Genomic DNA, 27,627 nt, shown 5'->3' on the forward strand with positions numbered 1-27,627 from the left:
GAGTAAGACCCCGTCTCTACTAAAAATAGAAAGAAATTATTTGGCCAACTAAAAATATATATAGAAAAAAAAATTAGCCAGGCATGGTGGTGCATACCTGTAGTCCCAGCTACTCGAGAGGCTGAGGCAGTAGGATCGCTTAAGCCCAGGAGTTTGAGGTTGCTGTGAGCTAGGCTGATGCCATGGCACTCACTCTAGCCTGGGCAACAGAGTGAGACTCTGTCTCAAAATAATAATAATAATAATAATACTAACAGCCCAATGCAATTCTATTATAATTCCCAGTGTTGTTGTTATGTTCAATAATAATAATGCTGATCTTGCAATTATACTCAGCCCTATAGTTCACAGTGTATTTTCATTCTCTTATCACCTTCAATCCTCACAATAACTCTGTGACATGAATTCAATTATTTTGGTCCTAAAGTTGAGGACACTGAAGCCCAAAAAAGTTAAATAACTTGGCCAAGGTTGCAGACTTAGTGTTTGTCATAGTCAGGACTCAAACACTAAACATCAAATGCAATTTCTTTCTCCTCCACTGTAGGTAAATTTGAACTGAGCTGATGCTTGAGTAGCTATCCCAGAAGTGGAGGATCTTTTGTCTTTTAAGTAAGAACCACTGACCTACTAGAATACAGTTTGACAATTATATACTAGCGTAAAAGGAGTTTTATTAAGGTTTGGGGTGGGGGGGTTTTGTTAATATTTTTCTTCATCATGGAGAACTACAATATGTTCAACTAACATCCTCTTTAACTTGAGAAGAGAGAACGAATACCTGCCAATACATTGCCAATTTTGTGTTTTTCAGTTCTATATGATGCCTGGGGATTGAGAAAGGAAACAGGAAGGGAGAAAAGGAAAAGATAGTACAGAGAAAACACAAAATTTGGGGGAGATGTAGGGAAGGGAGGTGGAAAGGACTAGGAGACTGAAGAACTGAATATTCTGAAGTGCATGTCAGGTGAGGTAGATACCTTGGCTTAATGTGCTATTTGCTAGAACCATGGAAGACAGTGTTGGAGTTAGCAGATAAATTGTCACCATAGCACTTGAAGTGTTCTTTAGCTGTTTAATCCTGTTTACAGCTCTTCTACTGCTCCTTTCTTTTTACTTTTTAAAAGAGAGTTTACCAGGGAAACTGACCATAGAAGTTTCTGACAGCCATATACTGGAGCTCATACTGCCTTATAAGAGCCAACTGGTCAGTTTTCAGGAATTTTGTAAGTCAATTATTAAATACAGCCATTATAAAAATTTAACTGTATAAACTTAAATAAATTATATTAAAAACAAAAGTAAATACTCAAAATGTATCACTTCCTAATTACCATATTTCACAATTATCTGTGCCCTTGAGGTTTTGTGGTGTACTATTTCTGTATGGAGGAAATACTAAAGGATGATGTCCTACTGTGCATCTCTTCCAATCCCACATCCAATAATACCACATCGGTGGCTTGAAATCACACCTAGTGGGATTGTGTACCCCATGGAAATGGGCAAGTACTGTAAGTCAGTCCTTGATTTATTGTTTTATTGAAACTTTGTAGTGTTTCTGTCGGCCCCTTGTGGCTTTTGCATTACTTTAACTTTGTATTGTAGTCATTTGTCTACTTGTCTTATCCCTCTGCCAGAGTATAACCTTCTTCAATATCGGGTGGTTTCTCATTCATATGTGTGTCCTTCTCCCCAGCGCTCGACAGCTCCTTACACATAGTAGATTGTATTAGTCTGTTCAGCTGCCATAACAAAAAAATACCATAGACTAGGTAGCTTCAACAACAGAAATTTGTTTTGCTCACAGTTCTAGAGACGAGAAGTTTTAAGATCCAGGTGCCAGCAGGGTTGATTTCTGATAAGGCCTCTCTTCCTGGCTTGCAGAGGGCCAGTGTGTCCTCACATGGCATGGACACTCCTGTCTCTTCCTCTTCTTATAAGAACACTAGTCCTGTCAGATAGGGCCTCACCCTTATGACCTCATTTAACCTTAATTACCTTCTTAGAGCCCCCTTGTATAAATATGGTCCCATATGGGGATTAGGGCTTCAATATATGAATCTGGGGGTGGGGGGCACTATTCTGTTTACAACATAGACACTTATGAATTATGTGTTAGACTTCTTCAAAGCTAAGAAATATAGAGCCCTCACCGTGTGCCTGTCTCTGTGCTGGTTATATCACATCCTTTGAGCCTCACAGCATTGCTTCCAAGTAGTTATTACTGTCCCCACTTTATGCATGGAGACTGATTCTCTACAAGAGATAAGGTAACTTGTCCAACTATGTACAGGTGGTAAGTATAAGATCCAGTATTCGAACCCAAACAATCTGACTCCAGAGTCCAAACACTTAAGCACTACAGGAAACTGCCAACCTGCTTTGCTCGTAGGTATGTATGTGTGTATTTTGTCTAAAGGCAATACTGAAACTGTTGCCAAAAAAAGTAAGCAACTGCTGGGAAATTCTGCAAAGAGCGTCTTGGTAAAATTGTGGTAGGGGAATCTTTGTATAATTGTAGCTTAAATAGAAAGTGTTTAAACCCCAAGTTCTTCCATTTCTGGGACCTTTTCTTTAAGACAGGATAAAATAAATAACTGTCAGATAATGCTACAAACTAAATGGAAAGTATTTTCTAACTAAACATTGAAGTTTACTATTCTAAATAAAAAATAAGGCCAACTAAAAAGGTTGGAAAGAGAGTGAGCATATGAGAGCTAACAGGCATAGGAACAGAACAACTCATGTGATTTTGAGTTAATATAATACTTGATGGCCAGGCGCGGTGGCTCACACCTGTAATCCTAGCACTCTGGGAGGCCAAGGGAGTGAGGATCGTTTGAGCTCAGGAGTTCGAGACCAGCCTGAGCAAGAGCGAGACCCCCGTCTCTACTAAAAATAGAAAGAAATTGGCTGGACAACTAAAAATATATAGAAAAAATTAGCCAGGCATGGTGGCGCATGCCTGTAGTCCCAGCTACTCGGAAGGCTGAAGCAGGAGGATAGCTTGAGCCCAGGAGTTTGAGGTTGCTGTGAGCTAGGCTGACGCCACGGCACTCTAGCCTGGCAAAAAAGTGAGACTCTGTCTCAATATATACCTGTATAAAATACCTGCTTAGAATGTAGTGTGGTTATTTTCCTTAATTTGTTTGAACAAAGTTAACTGCACCTAAATAAATTCTCTCAATTCTAACATAAATGGGTATTGTTTTTGTCTCATCCTCTTAACGAAACAGTGCACTGACAGTTATTTCATGCCTCCTTCCCTTAGTGTCCCCTCCACCCATCCCACACCAGTAATCGTGGTGAAAAAGCAAGTTCTTTGATGGAATGAAAGAGAAGCTCGGTGAATTTTACTCTGGTTCCTCCTGAAACCTCACCTGTGCGTTCTCTTGCTGTATGTGCCTCTCTAAATCCTTTCATAAACCAGACTAGCAGAAAGATGAGCATGCATTCATTCAGCACGTATTGAGTACCTACTGCATGCCAGACCCTCTTCTGGAGGTAGTGAACAAAGCCCCAGGTGCTCACATTCTAGAGGGAGGAGAGAAATAATGAACAAGTAGATCATTTGTTAGCAATTGATAAGTTCTTCAAAGAAGACCTGGTTAAGGGTTTATCAATTTCAGCCCTGTTGACGGTCGATTCAGATCATTCTTTGTTGTGAGGGGCTGAACTGTGCATTGTAGGAGGTTTAGGTATAGTGAGGACTTTGGCTTTGAATCAGAGAGGCGTGAGAGATTGTCGAGGGTTTGGAGCAGAGCAGTGACGTGCCCGGGTTTATGTTTGAATAGAGTCGTGCTTGCAGATTGCAGAGGAGCAGGGGTGAAAGCCAGAGTGCAGAAGCAGCCATGGTTCAGACAAGCACTTAGTCATGGCTAGACTGGTCATGTAGGGGTGGTGGCAAGTGGTTCGATTCTGGATCGGTCTTGAACCTACAGCTGACGAGAGTTGCTATTGAATTTGACATCAAGTGCAAGCAAAAAAAAGAAAGGAGTCTTGAAAGATTCTTCTTTGAGAATACCCTAAATGAGGTTTTATTTCTGATTTTGATGCTAATCCTAGGGGAGTTGAGCATGATGGAGACATTGTTTAGGCATTAGGTAGTAGACTGTTGTTTCCTAAATTACTTCCTCAGTAAAACCAATTAAAATTATAATTTGGGCCTCCAGGAGAAAAGGGAAGAAGCCAAACTTGGTAGGATCTCACCTCTTAAATGGCACTTAACAGCACTTTGCTCCTATTGCGTGGGTAATGAAATTCTGGCAAGCAGGGGCAAAATGAACCAAGGGGCCCTCAGAAGCAGCCCAGGCCCATTTGTTCATAGCTGTAATGCTACCTGATTGTCCTCTAGGTCCCCATTTGGGAACCAGTGCACACTTTGCCTAAAAGGCACCACGTGCTGCAAATTCAGGCAGCATCTTTCCTTTCTCTGCCAGCCTGCCTTTGAAGATGCTCGGGTGTATTCCAGATATTGCCTCCCCAAATTGAGGTAGATTAAATGAGGTTCCAAGCTTCTCAAACTGCAGGTGAGGGGGAACGTGAGAGAGAGGCCCAATCTTCTAATTAGTCTCTAGGTTAACGTGGGCTTTTAAAAAACCTTCTGAATATGTCAGCTCACTTCTGAGATTACACTTCGGGAGTTTTTGCCTTTACCTGGTGGAGTCATGTTTCCCTTCTCCTTAAGCCAGTGTTTCTCCTGGCATGGTGTGAGGTATTTGTTAAGAATGCAGAGGTTCAGGCTCCTTTTCAGACCCAGAGGGATAAAAATGGCAGTAGTGTTCATTAAGGGCCTCAGATGATTCTGGAGTATGCTGATATTTGAAAGCCATGCCGTATCATTTAGGAATTGCATTCCCTTCCTAGTAACAGACACTGTAAATAAAGAAATAGTTTATTTCTCTCCCTGCTAAAAGAAGTTCCCAGATAGGCAATCCAGGGTTTGTCTAATGGCTCCACAGTATAATTTAAAACAAAAACAAAAAAAACAGCTGCTAACTTTCTGTCCTACCATCTTTAGCCTACAGCTTCCATTGTTAAGGTTACTTCATGGTACAAAAAGGCTGCTGGAGCTGTAGCCATTCTGTTTGCATTCCAGATAGGAAGCAGGAAGAAGGAGAAATAGGCAAAAAGGACCTTGGCCAACCGCTGGCCTCTTTAAAAGAATTCTCCCAGTAATCACATCCTTACATGTCATTGGCCAGAATCTATATGGCCACATGTAGCTACTGGGGAGGTGCCAGAAATATTGTTCTTAGCTGGGCATATTGATGCTCTAAGTAAAATGATGGTATTCTTGTTAACAAAGACCAGGAAAATGGACGTGGGTGGGCAGCTATCTCTGCCACAGCTCCCTTACACCATCATGCCATGGTGTAGAGAAAAGACTGTCACATTTGGGGAACATTTTTTACTTACTGTCAGTTCATTTTGGGGTTTATTTGGGAGCTGTATGTCGGTTATGTTCTAGAGAATACCAAAGGAAAATGTATTCATCATTTCTGTGGTCAACCACACGGACATATGGGAATCCACTATATCTGGGTTTTTTTCCTTCTTTCCCAGCCATCTACCAGTCTCTCTCTCTCTCTCTCTCTCTCTCTCTCTCTCTCTCTCTCTCTCTCTCTCTCGATAAAGAAGGCCAGGAATCCATGGAGAACAGAGGAGGAGGAAGAGGAAGCCAAGTTCAAAGGTGGCTCTACCGCTTACTAACTATGTGATATCCAATCTGATGAATCTGAAATACCCGCATCCAGGGTGTGGGGATGGTTCATGAACTACTGTATATAAAAACACTTCAGGCCTTAGGGTCACTCAGTAAATAAATAGTTCCTTGCTCCCTTCCTTCATTTAGCCGGTGAATAACAATCGATTCTGAGATCAGGCAATAAAGTCCGACTTCTCTTTTGTTGGCTTCCTACTCTAAGAAAATAAGGATGTTTTTCACTTGGAAAATGCTTTTACCCAGAAATGTGAGCATTTTTGCCTGTAGGATTTCTTGTTTTTGCTGTAGCTGGTGGAATCTTCTGCATAATTCCTGCAGATCATATTGGGCAGGGAAACAAACAAACCAAAAAAAATCTTCTCCTTAATTGTATATCTAGGCTTGGGAAAGACAACTGAAAAATTGGGTGAGGTCCACCAAGTTCTCTCCCCTCTTCTGTGCTTCCTGGATCTCCTGGAGAAAATAGGCATCCTGCCTGCCTGGCGCCTGCGTGGGGTGGGTTGTTGAGGGAAAACAGTGGGATAGCTCTAAAACTCAGTGTTGTCTCCAGACTAACCACAGGACCTGAGAAGGGGTTAGAAATGCAAATTACAGAGCCCCGCCCCAGGCCTACTGAATTAGAAATCTGTGTTTTAACCTTCCAGATGATTCTAATGCAAACCATTGAGAACCACCATTCTAAATAAAGTACTTTGCACACTTCTTTTATTAGCATACTTTTTTAAAAATTATTTTTAGCACACTCTTCTCCCAAATGCAGGGTCATTGCCTCTCTCTGGCTTCTCTCTCTCTGGCCGGGCAGAAATACTACCAAACGTGCGGTTCCCTGTAACAAGCCCAGTCTTTCCATCTAGGTGAGGCCTTGCTTTGTAGACGTTGTTTGCACAGTGACTAAAGCTCTTACGATCCCTGTGACACAGACAGAAGTTGCTGCCAAGCTTCCCTGTTGGGGAGTAACACCTTACATAAAGGCCTTCAGCTATTTCATTTTCATAAGCCAGTTTATTGTGTACAAAATGCTTTTTGTTCAGGGGAAGTGTACCTAGTATGACTTCACCCAGGGCAGAATCACAGGACACTTTTACCTGGAAATGTCTAAATGGACCAAAGTTTCTAACATACTCAACAGACCCTACTTCTCAAGAAATAAGCTCAATACACACAGGATGAAAAATAAAATTACCAAGATACTGGGTCATAGCTTGGTGATAATTGTCATTGGCAAAATTCTATTTGATTTGATTATTTACTCCTAAAAAGGAACAAGTGAAACATGTTTGGGCTAAAATGAGCAGTCTGCAGGATTTTCAGGGATAGTGCCAAATTTGATTTTTTTAGTGCCAGAAAATATACTCAATATTTTCCTGTTACCGTTGGTTCGGTTGGTGTTTGTTTTGGGCTATACAGTAGTTTATTATGGACGATGCCAAAGGAAAATGCATGCGGCATTCTCATATCCAGCCAGAAAATTCAGGAGACCTGTTCTCCCGTACTCTCATCCATCTGTTAATCCCCTTTGCTTGATAAAAAACTTGGAAAGTGCAGCACCTAAACACCAGGAAGAGACACAAAGCCAACGTGAGAAAGATCACTTTTTCACCTGGACATGAACAGGCTTTGAGGGGATTGAAAGTTGTGAAGGATTAACTCATCCTCCCTCAGAGTAAGCCAGATCACCTACCATGTGATATGGGGGTGATTTGGTAGATTGTTCATTCATATGAACTGATTTATTTTAATAATGACGCATCTTGCTACTTAGGTAAGTTTTTAAGTCATTCATCAAATTATCAACTGTCTTGAGAGAGAATATTTTAGCACATTCTATATTTCAGGGATTATTGGATTACTAGTAGAAAGGATAATTTTTCATTGGTGATCAGTAAGGTTGAATTATAAAAGGTAACAAAAGATGTCCAGGAAAGATGGAGCCATGTCCTCAAAGAGTAGTCACTGCCTCCATTGACTTAAGAATTCAGAGTCTTCAGGATGGACCTCAGCACACCAAGGAATTTGTTGACTCCTGAGTATCTGTAGAGTTCTCCATCACTGCTGACTCTACCTTCACCCAATCATGTCATGTTGGGATTCCTTTTTCCTCTAGCCTTCGGATGTGTTGAACTTCTTCAATCCAGTCTCCACGTGTGGACCCTGCCCAAGATGGGGTAATCAGGGCCCTTCTCTAGGGATTTGGGACTGAGAAAAGCCAGTCGGTCTAGGACAGGCTCTTGAGCCAAAGCTGTGCCAACTCAAGTGCTGTGGGAAACCCTAAGCTGTGAGAAGGTGAGAAACAGATCTGCAGGAGAAAAAGAGAGCAGAGGTGAGAGGAAACTGGGCTCAAAGACAGGAGAAATCTGGTGCAATCACCTTCCAGTGGCAGGTTCCATGTCTTCATGCTGCCCCATTATATACACTGCTGGGTGTCTTAAGAAGACACCGTACCTTTACAACAATTTTCCATGTTTTGCCCCGAAATCCAATTAGCTGTTTAATAGCATTATATTCCTTGCAACCTATTTTTCTTGCTTAGACTAAGATAGGCAGCTCCCAGGGTTTGGTCTCACTCTACAAGCCAACAGTGTTGCTACACATCTTGAAATGGAAGAAAGGCTAGGAAGCATTTTTCCATTAGGAATGGGCCTTTTGGAATGGGCCAGACTGGATAATATTGTTATGTATTCATGTTACTTATTGTCATTGAGGACCTCATGCTTTGCCTACACTCTCATTTAATTGTCACAAAATCCTGACGAGTCTTCTGGACAGTTCTGTAACTCGCTCGGGGACTTAGAGATGGGAAATGGCAGATCCAGGCCTGGGGGTTGGGATCTACCTGCCCACGCTGTGGCAGGTGCAGGGAAGATTCCACCGTGGGTCAGCCTTATCAGAGAGGGCTTGGTTCAAGGTACCAATTCAGAAGGGCTCTCAGGGACGGTGGGCAGAGGGATGTGTGAGTCATGACAGGTGATTGAGAGGAGGGTGACTCGAGTTCAAATTAGACTCTACATTATCAAGCATCCACGGGGATTCATTTCATATTAGCGATGGTCCCTAACATTCTATAACAGGAGTTGTGAGAATGACAAGGTGATGTTGGAACCAGGCTTTTGTACAAGCAGTCTTCTGAGACAATGCCCATTCCCCAAGACACAGAGTCCAATGAGGCATATGGTAGAGCAACTCTCCTGGGGACAGAAAGGTATACCAGTGTCCGATGGGAAAATTGTCAGCTTCTAATCCCAAGCTAACTTATGATCAGGGCTTTTATTTCTTCTCAGAGAGTGCTGGTGATCTGCAGGTGGCCTTCAAAACCCAGAGCCATTCCTTCCTGTCCCAGAGCGTGGCTCTCTGCCAGGTGCCTCTAGGGAGGGGTTCCAGGGGCCCTGCCTTCGGAAAGCCTGCTAGTCCGTGACAAGCACTCTGTTTATGGTTGCCTTTGGGATTTGATTAAAAGGATGATAGGCAGAGGATGGTGAATGGTTACCATCATTAGTTAGGAAAATAAAGATGGCCTTCACATTTTTTAAGGGCTTGTCATCACAAAGCCTTTACCCCCCTCTCTTCCAACACTTATGACTTAGTTTCTAGAGATCAAAGTAGACAGAGCTTTCGCAACTCTTCACCCCAGCATTCCCAAAACATGTGTTCACATCCAAGCCTCCCTAAACGCAAAGGAATTAGACCACATTTGTGGAGTATAACAAACTTGATGGATTTGGAGCCCCCAGTCTTCCGCGTTCTCCATTTTGTTGAATAAATGCCTTGTTTCTCAAGAGTTGGTCATGATGCTTGGTAAGACACTTGGAAGTATTTTCCATGATGTCATCTGAGCTTGTGGAGTTTTTTTTTTCTTGGGTTTTTTTTTTTTTTTGCCTCTCTTATATGATAGCATACCTTCTGTTTTGGTTAAGTTTTTCTTTCTCTAGTTTTGCATGTAGCTGGATGACAGAATGTCTGTTTTCTTTTCTCAGGCAACATTAGGTGCTTGGTACTCTCCCCCGTTGTTGTTAGGGTTGAGTGAGCCTCATAAAGTATGGGAATACGTCTTAACAGTCGTCAACAGGAATGTTCTAGGATGTGCACAAATCCTCATGTTAATGACAATGTTTAATTACACGCTCTGCATCCCAGATTTAGTGAGTTTATTTCTGACAGATGTCAGCTGCTGCACGCCTCACACATGGCTCCAAACCTGGAGGGCTTTTAATGTAGGTGGAGGCTGAGGTACCCAGGAGTTTGCCAAGTGCCAAAGACTGGCTTTGACTCCATTGCCGAGGCAGGTGCTGACATATCCCCTTGGCGAGGGAGGCACGTTGCACGCCCGAGACTAACAGAGAAAATGGTAAAGCCAGCTCTCAGGGGAGTCTGCCGAGAAAGCCCTACCCTCCGGGTTCACCAGCATGTTCGCTGAATTCTCTTTTTCTAGGAAAATTTACTGGCTTTATTTTCCCTTTGCAGAGAGAGAGAAAGGCCCAAGATGTGGGCGATTTGCTTGAGTCTTTCTTTAAGGATGAATTTCTCTGCTTGCCATAAGAAACTCATCTGCTTTGCAGTTTCAGGAAGGATGAGGGCTGCGGAAGTCGGTTGCGTCCTGCTGGGGGAATCATCTCTCCAGTAAGTGGGAACAGGCACGTGGTTTGAGTGATGGGCGAGTGATCTGCTGTGCTTTCTGTCCTCAGGTTCACCAGTACTACAGCTGTCTCCCCGAAGAGAAAGTCCCTTATGTCAACAGCCCTGGAGAGAAGCTGAGAATCAAGCAGCTACTACACCAGCTCCCGCCACATGACAATGAGGTAAGGGGCTGGACAGGGGCTCATGGAGACTTCTCTTAGAACCTTCTGTGAATTGTTACCTTTTTCATAGTCAGAAAGCTGTGATCCATGAGACTGCAACAAAAAACTCTGGTACTTTATTTTAAGTTTTAGCTTCCTTTATTAGAGCCAAAAGCAACTGGCCAACTCCTTACTTCTAGAGAGTTACTGAAAAAGCAGAGTCTCGTTATGAACTGGACTAGCTTCTGTGCTATTTGGGAGTAACCAGGGAGCACCACAATTTGTAAGCTCAAGTCCAAGTTTTCTTCCTTGAAGGATGTCCACGAGGGTTGCCTGTGTATATGTTAGAGAGATGATTGAAATTCCCTAGGCCATTTCAAGCCCTGCAAAAACTGGGTGACTCTCTTGAATTTTCAGCATCATTTCATATTAAATGAGTGTGCAAGTTTTCCACAGTGCATGCAATAGAAGTTACGTCCAGATTCACAGCTCTAAACATCTGTGTTTATCATGGTAAAGTCCAACTTGTCTTTTGTACTGTTGAAAGTGTGGCTAGCAGACTGTCCTTTTTTTCTGAACCCAGAAACATGGCACAGTCAGCAGACATTTCTACCTTTGAAATCAAATTGATCGTAAAGGGAAATTTGTAAACATGCTTTTCAAAGATCATCACTCTGGAAGGGATTAGGTTTATAAACTAGAAATTAATTTGTAGGTATCAGGTTTTAAAGGTGGAATTGAACTGTCTACTTTGACTGTATTTAAAACTCAAATGTAATTTTACATTGAAAGGAGAATTAACCCCTTTAGAGAGCTGGACACCAGCTTTCTACCAACTCCTTCCATCCACAGGCTGAATCCCAACAGCTCAATCTCAAGGGAGATGAGTGTTTTTTAGTCTTATCTTTCCACATTTGAATAAAAGGGGATCATTTTAGAGCCTCAAAAATAAATTTGAGTAAGCAGAACAAAAACTTAAAGCAAATCCCTAGAAACAAAACTACAATTCTCTTTCCTGCTGCTTGTTTCAGACTTCGTAAAACAAATGTAAACAATGCTTTCTCCTTTAAACCTGAGAGCAGGCATTGTAACCTGATGCCCGGTTAACTAATTTGGAAGTGAAAATGCGGGCTTTTACAAGCAGGAGGGGTGTGCCTGCCTTTAAAAATATGTTCATAAAATGTCAGTGGCATAACCATATATTCTGGGATGTTCAGGTCACTGCAGTTCTCTCTCTGGGACATTTACATGAAGACTTATTTTCTTTTTTTTTTAACTCTTTTTTCTTGATAGAGGGAAGTGATTGGCCCTTTCCTGCTTTTAGTGGTTTGTTCTGCTTATGGTTAACTGTGCTTTCATGAAAAGAGACACCATTCAAATTACAACTTACCATTGGTGGGAATTCGGTATGTGTGACCCCTGGGCAGATCTGATTATTTGATATGGCCCTTGTGAGGACAAAGGGTGATTGTGGTTCTAAAGTAAATATTTGATCACCCTCTTTTTCACCCAGATAAGACAATGTTGATATGTACAGCTACATTGGTTTTCAAACTAGGATGAAACAGTCCTAATTCAGAGGTTTTCCCCTAACCATCTGTATGACAAATTATCTGAGCAATTCAGTTAACCTTTCTGACATCCAGAGTACTCCAAAGTAAGACAGGAGGTGAAACTAGGACCAGGTTTCCTAAAGTGTGGGATATACATGACGTTGAGTGGGACATGAACATGGCAGAAAATAAAATCAAACCACATAGTGAGAGAGTTACTCCCTTTTAAGTTATATTTCACTCCTTGTGATAGAGTGGTTGAATAATCAAGGAGGAAATTTCAGCCTAGTGCTAGCAGGTATCTCAGCTCTCTAACTCATACCAGTCTCCACTCTTAAGTAGGAGCATCGGGGAATCTCCATTTCAGGATCTCCTGCAAGCAGAGTGGCCGGCTAGAATCTAACAGCATGGTTTCGTTCTCACTCTATTTGGTTTTATAGCCACCTTTTGTTTTTTGCAAGTGATATTGGTTTTCCATTTATGGTCATAATATACTTCCTTTTTAAATAAATGTATTCAAGTTTCCAAAAAAGTGAGTCAGTATTAAAAACAGCATTAAGTAAATAATAGTTCAAGACTGTAGCACAATTTCCAAGGTGTGCATAAATAAGGGGAGAGAATGAAAAATACTGGATTTAAATGTCTTTAGTGTTCCCCACCTTAATTCTGTGGGTTTCTGTGTTTAACAAGAAGGAAAATATCTTTTGCTTTGAGTTGGCTCAACCGAAGCTGGGCAGGCAGCCCCTTTCCCTCTCACACACAGATGAACATGCAGGAGCTTCCGTGCAGCCCCCACAAGTGCCTCTGGACCAACTCCTCAGGTTCACGCCTTTGTTTCCCTATCCTTCCAAAATGAGACACGAGAACAGAAGCTGTGAGCACATGGACAGCTGTTCCAACTCACTGACCTAATGTCATACTGGGTGTCAAAGATCATTTGTATGGGCACATGCAGAGGAAAGTTATCAGGTCTCCATATAATCAGTTTGGAGGAAGGGGAACATCCCAGATAATTACTGGCACCAAAGCCACCCCAGAGGATTTGATGTTAGTACGGTGAGCAGAGTGTGGCAGTAAGGGTGGGGACCCTTTAGCCTGCCCAAGGCTGAGCTCCAGAGTTCAGAGCTTCTAGTAAGCTCTTTTGGCTGTGAACAATCTTAGTAGAGACTCACCTTAAGTCTCTCCAAGGCTGGTGTTGTTAAAGTTCAGGCCAAGGCTACAAAAGCAAACGGAATCATGTTTAATGAGAAAACTCAGAGCACAGGCTTCAGGAGTGTCAAGGAGCAAGGGCGACTTCCTCCATGCTGTTCTCGGTGTCTCCTCAGGTTCGATACTGCAACTCCCTGGACGAGGAAGAGAAGAGGGAGCTGAAGCTGTTTAGCAACCAGAGAAAACGTGAAAACTTGGGCCGAGGGAATGTCAGGCCCTTCCCAGTCACCATGACAGGAGCTATTTGTGAACAGGTGAGCATGGATTCAGGGGAGTGACGGGGCATTGTTCTGGCATCCTGTCATTGATTTATTCGTTCAATGATTGTTTTATTGAGTGCTCACTACGTGCCAGTCACAGTCCTAGGCCTTGGAGATTCAGCACTGAACAAAAGACACAAAAGCTTAATCTTGCCCTTCTAAGGAGTTATGTTCTTAGGGGAGGAAGTCAGACAATAAATTTAATCAGCAAAATGGAAAAATATACAGCAAGGAATGGGGCTAGGAGGTACTGGATGTGTGGAGAGGCTGCACTTTTAGGTAAGTTGGTGGGGAAGACCCCACTCAGAAGGTAGCATCCGAGCAAAGATGTGCAAGTTGTTCAAGAGGAGGTGAATCATGCAGATCTTGGGGCAGAGGGAATGGCCAGCTCAGAGGTCCTGAGGCAGCAGGTGGTCTGTTATGTTCAAGGAACAGTGAGCTGGCCAGTATAGCTGGGGCAGAGGGAGTGAAGAGAGAGAATTAGCACGTAAAGTCAGAGTTCATGTAGGGCCATGGGAGCCACTGGAAGGATTAAGCAGAGAAATGACATGATGCGTTTATATTTTAAAATGAGTCCTTTAGACAATGGAGTTTGCCCAGGCCGTGGGCCAGACTCTCTCCCAGGGTCTTCCCAGGACCTGTGCCATTTAAAGGGGGTGATAAATGATCTTCTCCTGGGGTTTGAGAGTTCTTTATCTAAGCACATGCAGCCCACTGCATTCCCCGTGGGACCTCCCTGAGTGGACGAGTCTAGATTTGCTTTTTCTCCTACCTGTAGAGTGCTCTGGGCACAGTGGGGGAGGATTTTAAAGGCAGAAGGGTGGGAATCCAACTCTCCAGGGTTCACCCTGCCCCACCTCTCAGCTGCCAAAAGCTTTCTGGTGTTGATCATGATTTTTGGCACTTCTCTAAGTCCTGCTGCTTTTTGAACAGCCCCATCGAACTCTGTAGGCTCTGGGTGGACCCATCAGGTGCTGAAGATATGTCCGCTGGATCAATGAAGAGGGTAGAGGATACTGCCCGAGAGGAGCAGATGTCATTTGGGGCCCTTTTTTGAGATTTCAGAGGAGTAGGGGAGAAGGTTCAGGTGGGAAGGAGAAGCTACTTGACCAGAGATTTGGCAGTGGGGTCTTCATTCAAGACCCACTCTTGAGATGCAGGTGGTCAGTGGTTATGATGCAAGATTCACTGTGCTCAATTCAGGGCCCTCACCACTCTTTAATCAGTCCCGGGAAACCAGGCAGGCTGGACTCACCCAAGGGAAAAGGAAGCTTGGGCAGTCTGTGGGCAGATGCTAAGAGTAGTGTATAATGGTGCCCAGATTGTGGAGGCAGAGAGACCTTTCATAAGTTTTACCCACGTTTCTGCCAGACGACCTTGACCATGTTACTTTCCCTTGGTTTTGTCATCTACACAATGGGGATAACAAACCGTATAGAGTTATGGTGAGGATTAAATAGGATTATCTATGCATATTTTAGGATTATTATCATGGAAGGAAGGGATGGTACTTTCTCTAACACGATGCCTTTCTTTTGTCTGGTCAAACACATGGTTGAGTTCCCAGAGACTATTCCATGAGGACTTCATTTTCTATGAGGCATTTCAACTCATACCATGTCCACAGCATGGGAAAGGTCTGGAGGTAGCTTCTCCACGCTTTCAACGTTGTCCCCAGAGCTCAGCCACTCACCTGGGACCCTAGTACTAGACTCAGGCTGTGAACCTCATGGCCTGTGCCAAGGTCAACAGAAAGCATCTCCCTGGACCCACTTCTTCACACTATTCCTCCCTCAAAGACCCTCAAACCGTATTCTTTTATTCCAACCCCAGTTGTAAGCATGGGTTATCAGTGATTCTGCCTCGTTCCTTTGTAGATAGAGGAGGAAACTGAAAATGAGTGAGAAAGCAGGGAAGGGATATGAAAGAAACCCTTCCCATAGTCTGGCCTTAGAAGCAATGCCTGTCAATCAAGACTATGCAGAAAGATGTTAGAGGAGGCAGGCTAAACGCAGGCCTGAAAGGCCCACAGAAAGTAGTTAAGGGTGGGCATGCTTTGATAGACAGCCCCTCCTATCCCACAGTGCAGGCTCCACCCCCTCCAGTGCCCCCTCCAGCGCCCCCTCCCCGGCCTGCTCCTCCTGGGGTTAGACTGGGCTGTGCCTCTGCATGGAGTTTGCAGCAGCTAAAAGATAATGAAGCCTTCACTCTGTGCCAGGTGGCCTCCTGCCTGCAGAGCCTCTGAACGTTATTATGCTAAAAGAGCTTTTTAATTCTTTCCTATCTTTCTGATTCCTTATTCTCCCAGTGACTTTATCTCTATCTTACTTGTGGGCCTTTGGAAAGGAGGGTTGGGGAGGGCGAGAGAAACCTGCCCTGCCATGCGTATGGAGCAGGTAGCACGGTGACTCCTTTGAAAGTAAGTGCTCAGCGACCAGCTGTGGGTGCAGGTCGTTTGTCATTCACGCACAGCACTGAGACACGGGGGCTGGTGTGCGTACTGATTCTTCTGTTTGCCTTGCAGTGTGGAGGCCAGATCAACGGTGGGGACATTGCTGTGTTTGCCTCGCGTGCCGGCCACGGCGTCTGCTGGCACCCGCCGTGCTTCGTGTGCACTGTCTGCAATGAGCTCCTGGTAGATCTGATCTACTTTTACCAAGATGGGAAGATATACTGTGGCAGGCACCACGCCGAGTGCCTGAAGCCGCGCTGTGCAGCCTGTGACGAGGTCAGAGCAAACTCCAGCAGGCTCATGGCCCTGCCCGTCACCCCCTCGGTTGCGCCATAGCCAACACATGGTCCTGTGGCTTCCTGCTCAGAGGGAAACCATAAGCCACTCCACCCTCTTGCATTAACCCTTGAGAGAGAGAGAGAGAAAAGTAGAGAGAGAAGCCCTATGCTGGCTGCTGGAGTGTCTGGCTTGTGGCCTGCTTTCCTGAACATGACAGTCTCATAGTCCCCTGGTGGGAAGGAGATCACCAAGTAACATACAACTGGCACTAAGTCAGTTCAGAACCCTTTAAAAAAAAAAGGCCTCATGCAACTTTAGATTTCAGCCCTAATCCCAGGGCATAATCATCAGTAATGGAGTGCTGCTTAAATCTTAAAATTGTTCCATTTTTCAAGATTCAGTGGTGCAGGTTGGTTAGAGAAGAAAATGGGTAGCACTATTATTATACAAAAGTTCAGAGTGAAAATTCAGGAGGCAGATGGATACTCCATTCGGATGCCTCTGCCCCATGCCCTAAGAGGTATTTGAATTTACTACCCCAGGTAAGAAAGTAGAATATAGTGCAAGCCCCCTGCCTGGCATTCTTTCCCCACCAGACGTGCCCTGTGATGATCTGTAAGCTGACAGCTTATAAAGCCTGGTTTGGCTTTGTAAGTTGGGGGCAGAAAGAATAATGTTCTAAACCCGACCACTGTTATGGGAATAATTTGGGGAAAGGTCTTAGCCGGCCGTTTCCCCCTGTGCAGAGGAGTTTTGGGTCTGTCTGACCTCGTATACAGCAGTGTCGGAGGGAATACTCCTCTTTTTCAGCCAGAGTCTACAGTCTTACATGGGCTTTTCTTTTTTACAAACTGCCTAGGAGGGATTTACTCTCCTAGCAGGAAGCTGGTCTGACTTAATTCATTCTAATGCAAATAGTGATGTTCTAGACTAGAGAGACCCTCTAGGTAGATAGTTGGAAAACTGAATTCAGGTCCAACTCTGATGCATGCCTCAGTTTCCACATCTGAAAATCAGTGCTCATAACACAACTTGGTGTTCTCCAATGGCAACAGAATATGAAGATTGAATCAAGTGTGCTTTGAAATTTTTGTTTATTGAGATATAATTTACATAGCATCGAGGCTCACCCTTTTAAGGTATACAGTTCAGTGGGTTTCAGTGTATTCACAAAGCTGTCTAGCCATCACTGCTGTCTCGCCGACCATTTGCACCAACCAAGGAGAAACTCTGTATGCATAAGCAGTCACTTCCCTTTTCCCCCTCTCCCCAGCCCCTGGCAACTACTAATCTCTTCTGTCTCTGTAGATTTACATTTTCTGGACATTTCATATAAATGAAATCATGTAACATGTCTGTCACCTTTTGAGTCTGGCTTCTCTCACTTGCCATGATGTTTTCAAGGTTCATCCGTGTTGTAGTATGCATAAGTACTTCATTCCTGGCTGAATCATGTCCATGTATATGTATATATCACATTTTGTTTAGCCATGGATCCACTGATGGAAATTTAAGTTGTTTCCACTTTTTAGCTAATATGAACCATGCTGCTCCAGGTACAACTTTTTGTGTGTACATATATTTTTAGTTCTCTTTAGTATATACCTAGGAGTGGAATTGCTGGGTCATATGATAATTCTAAGTTTAACTTTTTGAGGAAATGCTAAACTGTCTTCCAAAACAGCTGTACAATTTTACATTCCTGCTATCAATGAATGAAGATTCCAGTTTCTCCACATTCTCACTAACACTCTTCATTGTCTTTTTCATCATAGCCATTCTAGTGGGTATGAAGTAACATCACATTGAGATTTTGATTCACATTTCACTAACAGCTAATATCGTTGAGCATCTTTTCATGTATTTATTGGCTACTTGTATATCTTCTTTTTCAGAGAAATAGCTATTTAAACCCTTTGCCCTTTTTTCAATTGGGTTATTTTTCTTTTTTATTGTTGAGTTGTAAGAGTTGTTTACATATTATGGATACTAGTCCAAATATATGATTTATCAGATATATGGTTTGCAAATATTTTCTCCCATTCTATAGTTGTATTTTTTACTTTCTCAAGATGCCCTTTGAAACATAAAAGTTTTTAATTTTGATGGAGTCTATTTATTTATGTTTTCTTTTGTTGCTTATGCTTTTAGTATCATATCTCAGAAACCACTGCCTAGTCCAAGATCATGAAGACTTATACCTGTGTTTTCTTTTAAGAGTTTTCTAGTTTTTTGCCCTTACATTTAGGTCTTTGGTCCCTTTTGAGTTAATTTTTATGTATGGTATGAGGTAGTTATAAAGAAAATTTATTCTTTTACATGAGGCTATCCAGTTGTCCTGGCTCCATTTGTTGACAAGACCATTCTTTCCCCATGGAATGGCCTTGGCATCCTTTTTGACAATTATTGACCATATATGTATGGGCTTATTTCTGGACTCTCAATTTTACTCTATCAATCTATGTATCCATCCTTATGCCAGTACTACACTGGCTTAATTACCTTAGCTTTGTAGTAGATTTTGAAATCTGTGATTTGACATTTTAAAACTTTATATCAGGGGCCAAAACACAAATGCTTTTGAGGGCCAGACAGGTACTATAAATGAAAGTGACCTATTTTCAGGCAATAGGGAAGGGTGAATAATATCGCAAATTAGAGAACTCGACGCTCATCTGAACATCGCCATACCTCTTCTTAGCTCTGACTTACTGCTGCCACGCAGGAATGTGTCCTGAGCATTGCCAAATGTTATGTTTCCAAAAGAGAAATCAGGATTCCAGGTGTTTATATGATGTTTCCCACTTTTTAAAAATACTACGTACAGGACAAATGAAGCAGATATGTATGTCCAGTGAGCCTATGAGCTGTCAATTTTTGATCTTGCTTTATATTCTTTGGGGTAAAACATTCTTTCTCTTATTAAAATGTGGTTAAGTTAATCACTGGCCAGGATAGAAACCACGTTTAATTGTGTTTTAGGCAAATCCACATATAGGAGCTGATATAGATATGGAATTAACATATGCATATAGATTTCTGTTTAGTAATTTATGGATGGGACCTGCTTCCTTACCCTTCTAGTTTGGGGCCCCCAGAAATGTCTTCCTTTAAAGGGTGTTGTTATGGCTGGGTCTGAAGCACTGACCATTTGGCTTCCCCATGTCCAGATCATCTTTGCAGACGAGTGCACAGAAGCTGAGGGACGCCACTGGCACATGAAACACTTTTGCTGCTTCGAGTGTGAGACGGTGCTGGGCGGCCAGCGGTACATCATGAAGGAGGGGAGGCCCTACTGTTGCCACTGCTTCGAGTCCCTGTACGCAGAATATTGTGACACCTGTGCCCAACACATAGGTGAGACGATGCTTCGCACTCAGCGCGGTCCTTCTGTGACTGGATCTCCTTTGCATGTGGTGTAGTTAAAATATCTTTGGTTGCAAGTGATAAAACCTGACTTATCCTAGCTTAAGTGAAAAAGGGAATTTCTTGGGTCACATTACTGGAAAGGCCAAGGAGGATGCTGGCTTCAGGTAGGGATGGATCAAGTGTTCAAACAAAAATCTCATTTTTTTTCGGTGTCTCAGCTCAGTTTGCCTTCTGTTGGCATCATTTGGGAACAAGCTACTTTCACATGGTGGCCAAGATGACTCATTCGTTATACCTAGTATTAGTACTTATATTCTCAAAAGGAGAGAGACTCTGTCTCTTCCGGTTTCCAAGCCAGTTCCTCCGAATAAGAATCCTATCAGCCCTGCTTTGGTGATGCACAATCCCACTACCAAAGGTAGAAGCAGTCTCAGAAGGAAAATATGAGGGGACAGTATAAACTGATGCCTTCCACAGCCTCCTTGGAAAAAGTCAGGGAGCAGCAGAGGGAAGAACCAAAGAGGTCCTCTTGGTAACAAGAGATAGTCTAGGAAACCAGATGGCTTCTGCTAAACATGCCTTTAAAAAAAAAAAAAAAAAAATTAGCAAAAGCAACCCCAAGCAAATACAAAGCAAACAAACCTCAAATAGCTCAAAAGCTATTATTAATTCCCCAAATAAGCAGCAGATTTGAGATGGTGAAAATCATTTTCCCTTTGCAAATAACCAATTCGTTCAACCCTTCAACGCTGTCCCAGATCATACAGCGTTGTGGCTTCTTCATTCAACTTGCCTTTTCTGGCACCTTGGGAATGAACCAACCTTTAAAAAAAAAAAGTGGATCATCCCATAGCTTGTGCAATCCCAGGAAGTGTGTTCCGGTGCTGCCAACTTCTTACCTATAGTGAGATGTGGAGATAATCTGTTTGGCAGCCCATTTGGTCCCGCTTAAAAGGTTTTATTGAGACCAAAAAGAGGTGGCTTTGTCTGCCTGGTTCATCAGGGGTGATGTGTTCAAATGAACAATTAGTATTTGGAGAGCTCTGGGTGCTGACCCAAAATCCCAGCTTTGGGGACAAAGCGCCTACTGTGTGCTCAATGGTGCTGTTTCACTGGCCAATCCTGTCCCAACTACTCAGGCATGTCCTTGTGAGGCCTTTCCCAGCTGGTTTCTTCAGCCCAGGGCTAAGCTCTGCTCTGAAGACCGTGGGCCAGCTGCATCCTCCTCCTCTGGGGCTTGGTAATGGTCAGTCCCTGTCCCCCTGAACCCTGAAAACCTCACCCCTCTCACAGCCTGATGCCTCAACAATGTACCCAGGAGCTTTCATTTCTCACAAAACAGTCAAACAGGTAGCCCTTTCGTGCTAAGAGTTAGGAAAGGGGGCTCGATTGTGCCAGGTGGCGGGACACGTGAGGAAGGGGAGGGAGGGGGACGGTGTCGGGGGAAAATGGTGCAACCTGTAGCCCAGTACTGCTCACCCAGTGCTGGGTTCGAGCGTGCAGGTAAACGCTTGCTCGGATGAGAGGGGCTGAGTGTGCAGAAACCTAGACCATGGCAGCGATACTCCCTTCCCATTAGTATTTCTCTTTCTTCTGTCTCTTTCTGTGGAGGCTAACGGCCTCCCCAGAACCTGCCACTTTTTGAGTTTTTGCTCAGCGCTTGGGAGAGAGAAAATCTGTCTCTGTGCGTAGCTACAGCACGTACACCTCAGGTGGCTCCTGGTTCCCGTCTCTTTCTCTCTTCCCCTGTCTATCCAGGACTGTTACCGGCAGTCCCTTCTCCTTTCCTCTTCAATGCATAAAAAGGCATCAGTGTTTTATCAGAGAAGGGCACCGCTGTGGCCTGCGGAATACCGCTGCTGTCGTTAAAAATGCTGTCCCTCCTGTTTGTTTGACATCCACTTTTCCGTAAAACGTGATTTCCTGCGACAGTGAAGGCGTGTGCTCCGTCTGTCATAGATTCCCCAGCCGCTCGGTGCTTTATCCCGGACCGGACTGTGCTGTACGAACAGTCCGCGTTCATACGGCCCAGAGCGGACCCTGCGGCGGCCGCCGTTGCTAGGCAACGGTGCCCGGGCCTGCGCCCCGCGGAGCAAACAGCCCAGTAAACAGAGCGGCTGCGGCGGCCTAGACACACTCGCCCTGAGAGCAGTACTGAAAGGGCTTCGAGAAGGAATAAAAAAGGAACGCTTAGATGTCAGACGGCAGAGCCCTTTTCCAGATGTCTAGAGTTCAGGGGCAGTTCAGGGGACCATCTGACATGGCGGATGCTTACCCGGGGCCACGTGCCGCCGCCTGCCCTCCCTCCGCTCCCCCGACCCGAGCCCATCCTTCCGGGAGGCCCCCCAGTCCCTGGGAACCGGCCCTGCCACTGCACGTGAGCGTGTGTCCTTGCCAAAGCGTGGGGAGCAGCTGGTGGCAGGCAGGCTGCAGGGACTGGACTCCGGTGCACCCCGGCCGGCAGTGGGGAAGGCCGTGGCTGCCTGGGACTCTGTGCTGAGTAGGGACACAGTGAAGGACCCAGGGATGCCAATGTCAGCCCTCTGCATTCTTGGCACGTGAGAGAGAGAGAGTGGGGAGGAGGAGAGGGGAGGGGACACTGAGCAGCCTCCTAGTTCTTTCTTGGACTGCATATAAGCAGTGACCCTCAGCAAAGAGGGCATGGCCTTTCAGACCTCATACAGAATAGTTAGCAGACCCAGGTCTCAGCACTCTCTGCCTGTTAACTCAGTGAATCCTCACAGCTACCCCGAGAAATAAGTACTGTTATCATCCCCATTGGACTGCTGAAGAGACCAAGCACAGAGAGGTGAAGCCACGTGCCTAGGGTCACACAGCTAGAAGGCACCAGAGTCAAAATTTGAACACAAGCAGAAGGGCTTCAGCATCTCTACAACCAGCGGGAATGGGATGGAGCTGGGGTTTGAACCTGTGTCTGGCAGAGTTCTGAAGCTTCACTGTTAACTACGGCAGAATCATGTGTCCCTGTGCCGTCTGCCCCCCGCTTCCTCCGCTGGGCCTGGGGAGGAACTGTCCCTGGGGCCCCAGCCAGTTCCTTCTCACCCCGCCTGGGAGCGCAGGTGCTACTAGGGCCGAGTTGATCCATACAGTGTTCCTCTCACTTAGGGAGCCCCTTGTGGCTGCTCCCGTCCCTATAAAAGTTGCCTCATATTCCCCAAGTACAGTTTCAAAATGAAGAGAGAACCCCTGAGTTTGGAAAAGAGCTAATAAGGGAAGGATTTGTCTCATGCCTCTCTCTCCTGGGCTCAAGTGACACACAAGTAAGCCGGGGAAGAGACAGGGGAGGGGAAAAAGAGGCTGCCTTGGCTGTGGCCTTTTGTTCTTGCAGTGCTTTTTTCCTCCCCAGTTTCTTGTTCACTGCCTCTCTAGACAAGGCTCCAGAAGCTATTGCTTGAAAGTCCAAGCTCAGGAACTCTCAGCCGCTGAAGGTGGAGGTTCACATTAGCACTCCTTTCTGGAAAGCCTGTATCGTTCTACATCAGGACCTCTCAGAAGTCCCTTTCCGTCCTACAGTCATCATTTGAGACTGTGTTCCCTGCTGGCTCTCCCCTGGGAGGGGCCCCCAGCATCTCACGGCTTCCCTCCTGCCTGCCGGTTTAGGTTTAGCAACTTCTGTAAACAGAGAACCTGCTACGTCACTGCCTTAGCAAAAGTCCACGTGACCCTCGTTGGCCTAGAGTAGGTCACGTGCCTCCACTGAACCAGTCCCTGGGGGCTCATTGCTGGGCCCAGGGGTGGCTTTAGCCTCACCCACAGCTTGTGGCCTGAGGATGGCAGGGAGATGGTGTCCCGCAGGGAGAGTAAGTCCTATAACCCACAAGAAGGCAGAAGATGATGGAAACCAGGACCCCAGGGAACATGGGAGACTCCCTTAGCGCACAGTGTAGCCAGATTGTATAAACGAAACACAGCGCTGTCACAGGAAGGACTTGTGTCCCTTCCCTTCCCCATGAAGTTAAGCAAAAGGCACGTGCGCTCATGCAGGGGCAATGTCTTTTAAAAACCACGTCTAGGTTTTTCCTTACCGAGAGTTGAAATCCATTTTTTTCTTTTCCACTGTCTTAGTCTGGGCTGCTGTAACAGAATACCACAGACGGGGTGGTTTGTAAACAACAGAATTGTCGTACTCACAGTTCTGCAGGCTGGGAAGTCCAAGATCGAGGCCTCGGTAGATTTGGTGTCTGGTGAGGGCCCATTTCCTGTTTAATAAATGGTGCCTACTTGCTGGGTCCTCACATGGCAGAAGGGCAAACAAGCTCCCTTGGGCCTCTTTTACAAGGGCGCCAAGCCCATGCATGAGGCCTCCACTCTCATGACCTGATCGCCTCCCAAAAGGCCCCATCTCCCAGTACCATCACCTCTGGGTTTAGGATTTCAGCTTCTGAGTTTGGGGAGAGGCACAAACATTCAGACCGTGGCATTCACTGAGCTGCCACAGTGGCTTGCCCATCGGAATGGCACACACTGGTGATGGGATTCCATCCACCTGCCCATGCCATATACAAAGAGCCCCTATCATGCACCAGGCCACATTCCAGGTCCTGGAGATGCCACAGAAACTTAACTACTATGTCCTCATAGCATTCCCCCTTTAGTGAGGCAGGTAAATAATGAACAGACGCACACATGTACTGGTGCGATGTGAAGCAGTATTAACGCCGTGAAGAAAATGCAGCCGGGTGGGGTGGAGCGCGGTGGAGAGCCGCTGTCAGGGTGGACGGGAAGACTACTCAGAGGAGCTGGCTTTGGAGCAGACACTTAGAGTGAAGGAGACAGTATTAATGTCATGGTTGGAAACAAGACTTCCTGGGTGCAGACCTTGTGTCTGATTCCTCATTATATTAACTTAGGCAAGTTACTGAACCTCATAGACCTCTACTGTCTTATGTGAAAAATGGAAATATTAGAAACCTACCTTAAACAGTTGAGTGATTAAATGAGTTTACATATATAAACTTCTTAAAGCAGTGCATTATCATATGGTAGTAGTATTATTGCTGTTTATCTGGGGGAAATGTGTCGCAGGCTCTAGCTTCTCTGTGCCTGGAGTGAACGAGTGAAGAAGGAGCTTGCTGGTAGAACAAGGGATTCTCGTAGCAGGACAGGAATCCCATTTATGTGGGGACCTGAGTGTTGATTTATTGCCAATTTATTCTGCCACATCTGGACTTCTGCTGTGTGTGTCATGTCACAATGCAGGGCTCTGAGCAGCTCGCGAGCCTCTTCCATGTCTCTTTTTCCCGCAGGGATCGACCAAGGTCAGATGACCTACGACGGCCAACACTGGCACGCCACCGAGACCTGCTTCTGCTGTGCTCACTGCAAGAAATCCCTCCTGGGGCGACCGTTCCTCCCGAAGCAGGGCCAGATATTCTGCTCACGGGCCTGCAGTGCCGGGGAGGACCCCAACGGCTCTGACTCATCCGATTCAGCCTTCCAGAACGCCAGGGCCAAGGAGTCCCGGCGCAGCGCCAAAATCGGCAAGAACAAGGGCAAGACGGAGGAGCCTATGCTGAACCAGCACAGCCAGCTGCAAGTGAGCTCCAATCGGCTGTCAGCCGACGTGGACCCGCTGTCGCTGCAGATGGACATGCTCAGCCTGTCCAGCCAGACGCCCAGCCTCAACCGGGACCCCATCTGGAGGAGCCGCGAGGAGCCCTACCACTATGGGAACAAGATGGAGCAGAGCCAGCCCCAGAGTCCCCTGCAGCTCCTCAGCCAGTGCAACATCAGGGCGCCCTACAGTCCAGGGGGACAGGGGGCCGGGGCCCAGCCCGACATGTGGCCCAAGCACTTCAACAACCCCAAGAGGAGCTCGTCACTGGCCATGAAGGGGCACGGTGGCAGCTTCATCAAGGAGTGCCGTGAGGACTATTACCCGGGCAGGCTGAGGTCCCAGGAGAGCTACAGCGACATGTCCAGTCAGAGTTTCAGTGAAACCCGCGGCAGCATCCAAGTCCCCAAATATGAGGAAGAGGAGGAGGAGGAAGGGGGCATGTCCGCTCAGCAGTGCCGGACGCGTCATCCAATCAGTTCCCTGAAATACACAGAGGACATGACACCCACAGAGCAGACCCCTCGGGGCTCCATGGAATCGCTGGCCCTGTCTAACGCAACAGGTAGGTTCTGTTTCCCTGGAAAACAGATAGTAAGGGGTGATCTCTGGGTGACCGGATGCTGGTCTTCAGGATCTTAATGTTGTTCCTGCCACGTGCGCCACTCCCACAGGCTGCTGAGGAAGGTAAGCCCAAGCTTTGGATGGCTTCTGTCTTTGATGAGATTCCCCCGAAACAACACCCGAGACAGGGGTCTGGATGCTCCCAGGAGAAGGGGAATGAGAGAAACAGGACAGGGCAGGTGAGAACGAGGTCTCCGTTGGAGTCTGGCTTCAGCCTGACCCCACAGAGGGCTCTGGAGGAGGCATTGCACCATACAGTTGGTTTCCTTTTGTGCTAGAGGGGCAGACATTTTGTACCACCATGCCAGTTAGTCATTGGCTTTGGACTGCCAGGGAGCAATGGTGGGATGAGGTTGGTGGCTGTGGGCTTGGGCAAAGCAGCTCAGTTGGCCAAAGGCAACATTCAGGAGTGAAGTTGGAGCTGTGAGCTGATATCAGTACTCACAACACCTGGGGCCCACGTGCCCCAGCCTGGTGCTGCTTGGGACGCCAAAGCATCCATGACGGTTTCTGAGGCTCTTCTGAACCCCAGTTTCTTACCAGGGAACTGGTTTTAATGTGCAGATAAAGACAGAAGAAATGTGTGGCTAGACAAGGAGAAGGCAGGCTAGCTGAAAAGGGTGGGAGTGGAGAGAGAGACAATCTCATGGTTTCTCTCTCAACCAAGTTGTCCAGCTGGTTTGTGTGCATGTGAAGACTGACATAGATCTTCTCTCAGATGGTGCTACTCACAGTGCAGTCTGAGGATCGTGCTGGCCAAGAGCTATTACCCATCAGCAATGAGATAAGTACTGAAATTGAAAGTGCTTAGGAACTTTTAGAGCAGTTCAACATCGCTGCAACATCCAAGTGCATGTTCAGTGGGCTCGTATTATCAGTCAAGGTATAGACCAGTCAGGATGTTGTAGAACTCATGTGATGAGTTGTTTGTGTCATGTGCTATGGACCATGTGTCAGTACACAATGGACTGAAAATCAAAGCAAACTGGTCCTTCACCACTAATAGCTTGAAAAGTAGTGCTCTAAGATGTGCTAAGTATGTCTGCCCCTTTGTGGGCAGGGTACCAGAGGAGGGAGACATCTGTCTACCCCTTATAGCAGGGATCCCATAATCAAAGGTATCTGGATGGAGACTGTGATAAGCTTGTGCATGTCAGCCCCATTCTAAGGGGACAGCCACCGCCCAGCTCCAGCCTCTTGTTGCCATGTGCAGGGATATTTATTTATTCAACTAACACTTACATAGCTCTTACTGTATACCAAACATTGTTCAAAGCACTTTATAAATATTAGCTTGCTTAATTAAATTGTCCCAACACCATGAGGGAAGTATATTATTATAATTCTAATTCCAGAGTTGACGAAACTGAGAAACAGAGAGGTTGAGGGACTCACTCAAAGTCACCCAGCTTTTACATGGTAGAGCAGGGATTTGAACCTGTGTGTATGATTCCAGAACCTTGCACATAATCACACTAGGCTGCCAACCTAATGAGCCTCACCCTGTCATAACTTCTAGTTTTTCCAGAGAAGTTTAAAAATGTGAATTATTTTAAATGTAAAATCCTGAGATATGTTCCTTTTATGCCTAGTTTGTTGGGGTTTTTATCATGAAAGGGTGCTGGATTTTGTCGAATGCTTTTTCTGCATCTATTGAGATGATCATACGGTCTTTGTTTTTGCTTGTGTTTATGTGGTGAATCACACTTATTGATTTATGTGTGTCAAACCATTCTTGCATCCCTGGGATGAAACTCATTTGGTCCTGGTGGTTTATTTTTTTTTTTTGATGTGCTGTTGAATTCA

At 45.4% G+C, this 27,627-nt stretch overlaps 1 protein-coding gene across 3 annotated transcripts in view; it reads left to right on the top strand.

The window, feature by feature from the left end:
- Positions 1-27,627, top strand: part of PRICKLE2 (prickle planar cell polarity protein 2) — a 353,356-nt gene that overhangs the window by 284,754 nt on the left and 40,975 nt on the right. For all 3 annotated transcript variants that reach the window (XM_045530689.1, XM_045530686.1, XM_045530687.1), the window contains exons 3-7: positions 10,408-10,521; positions 13,379-13,516; positions 16,047-16,250; positions 19,424-19,610; positions 24,890-25,762. In XM_045530689.1, the coding sequence (XP_045386645.1) occupies positions 10,408-10,521; positions 13,379-13,516; positions 16,047-16,250; positions 19,424-19,610; positions 24,890-25,762 (1,516 nt within the window). The remainder of the gene's footprint in view (positions 1-10,407; positions 10,522-13,378; positions 13,517-16,046; positions 16,251-19,423; positions 19,611-24,889; positions 25,763-27,627) is intronic.

The sequence above is a fragment of the Lemur catta genome, chromosome 18, assembly GCF_020740605.2.
Source record: "Lemur catta isolate mLemCat1 chromosome 18, mLemCat1.pri, whole genome shotgun sequence".
Lineage (NCBI taxonomy): Eukaryota > Metazoa > Chordata > Mammalia > Primates > Lemuridae > Lemur > Lemur catta.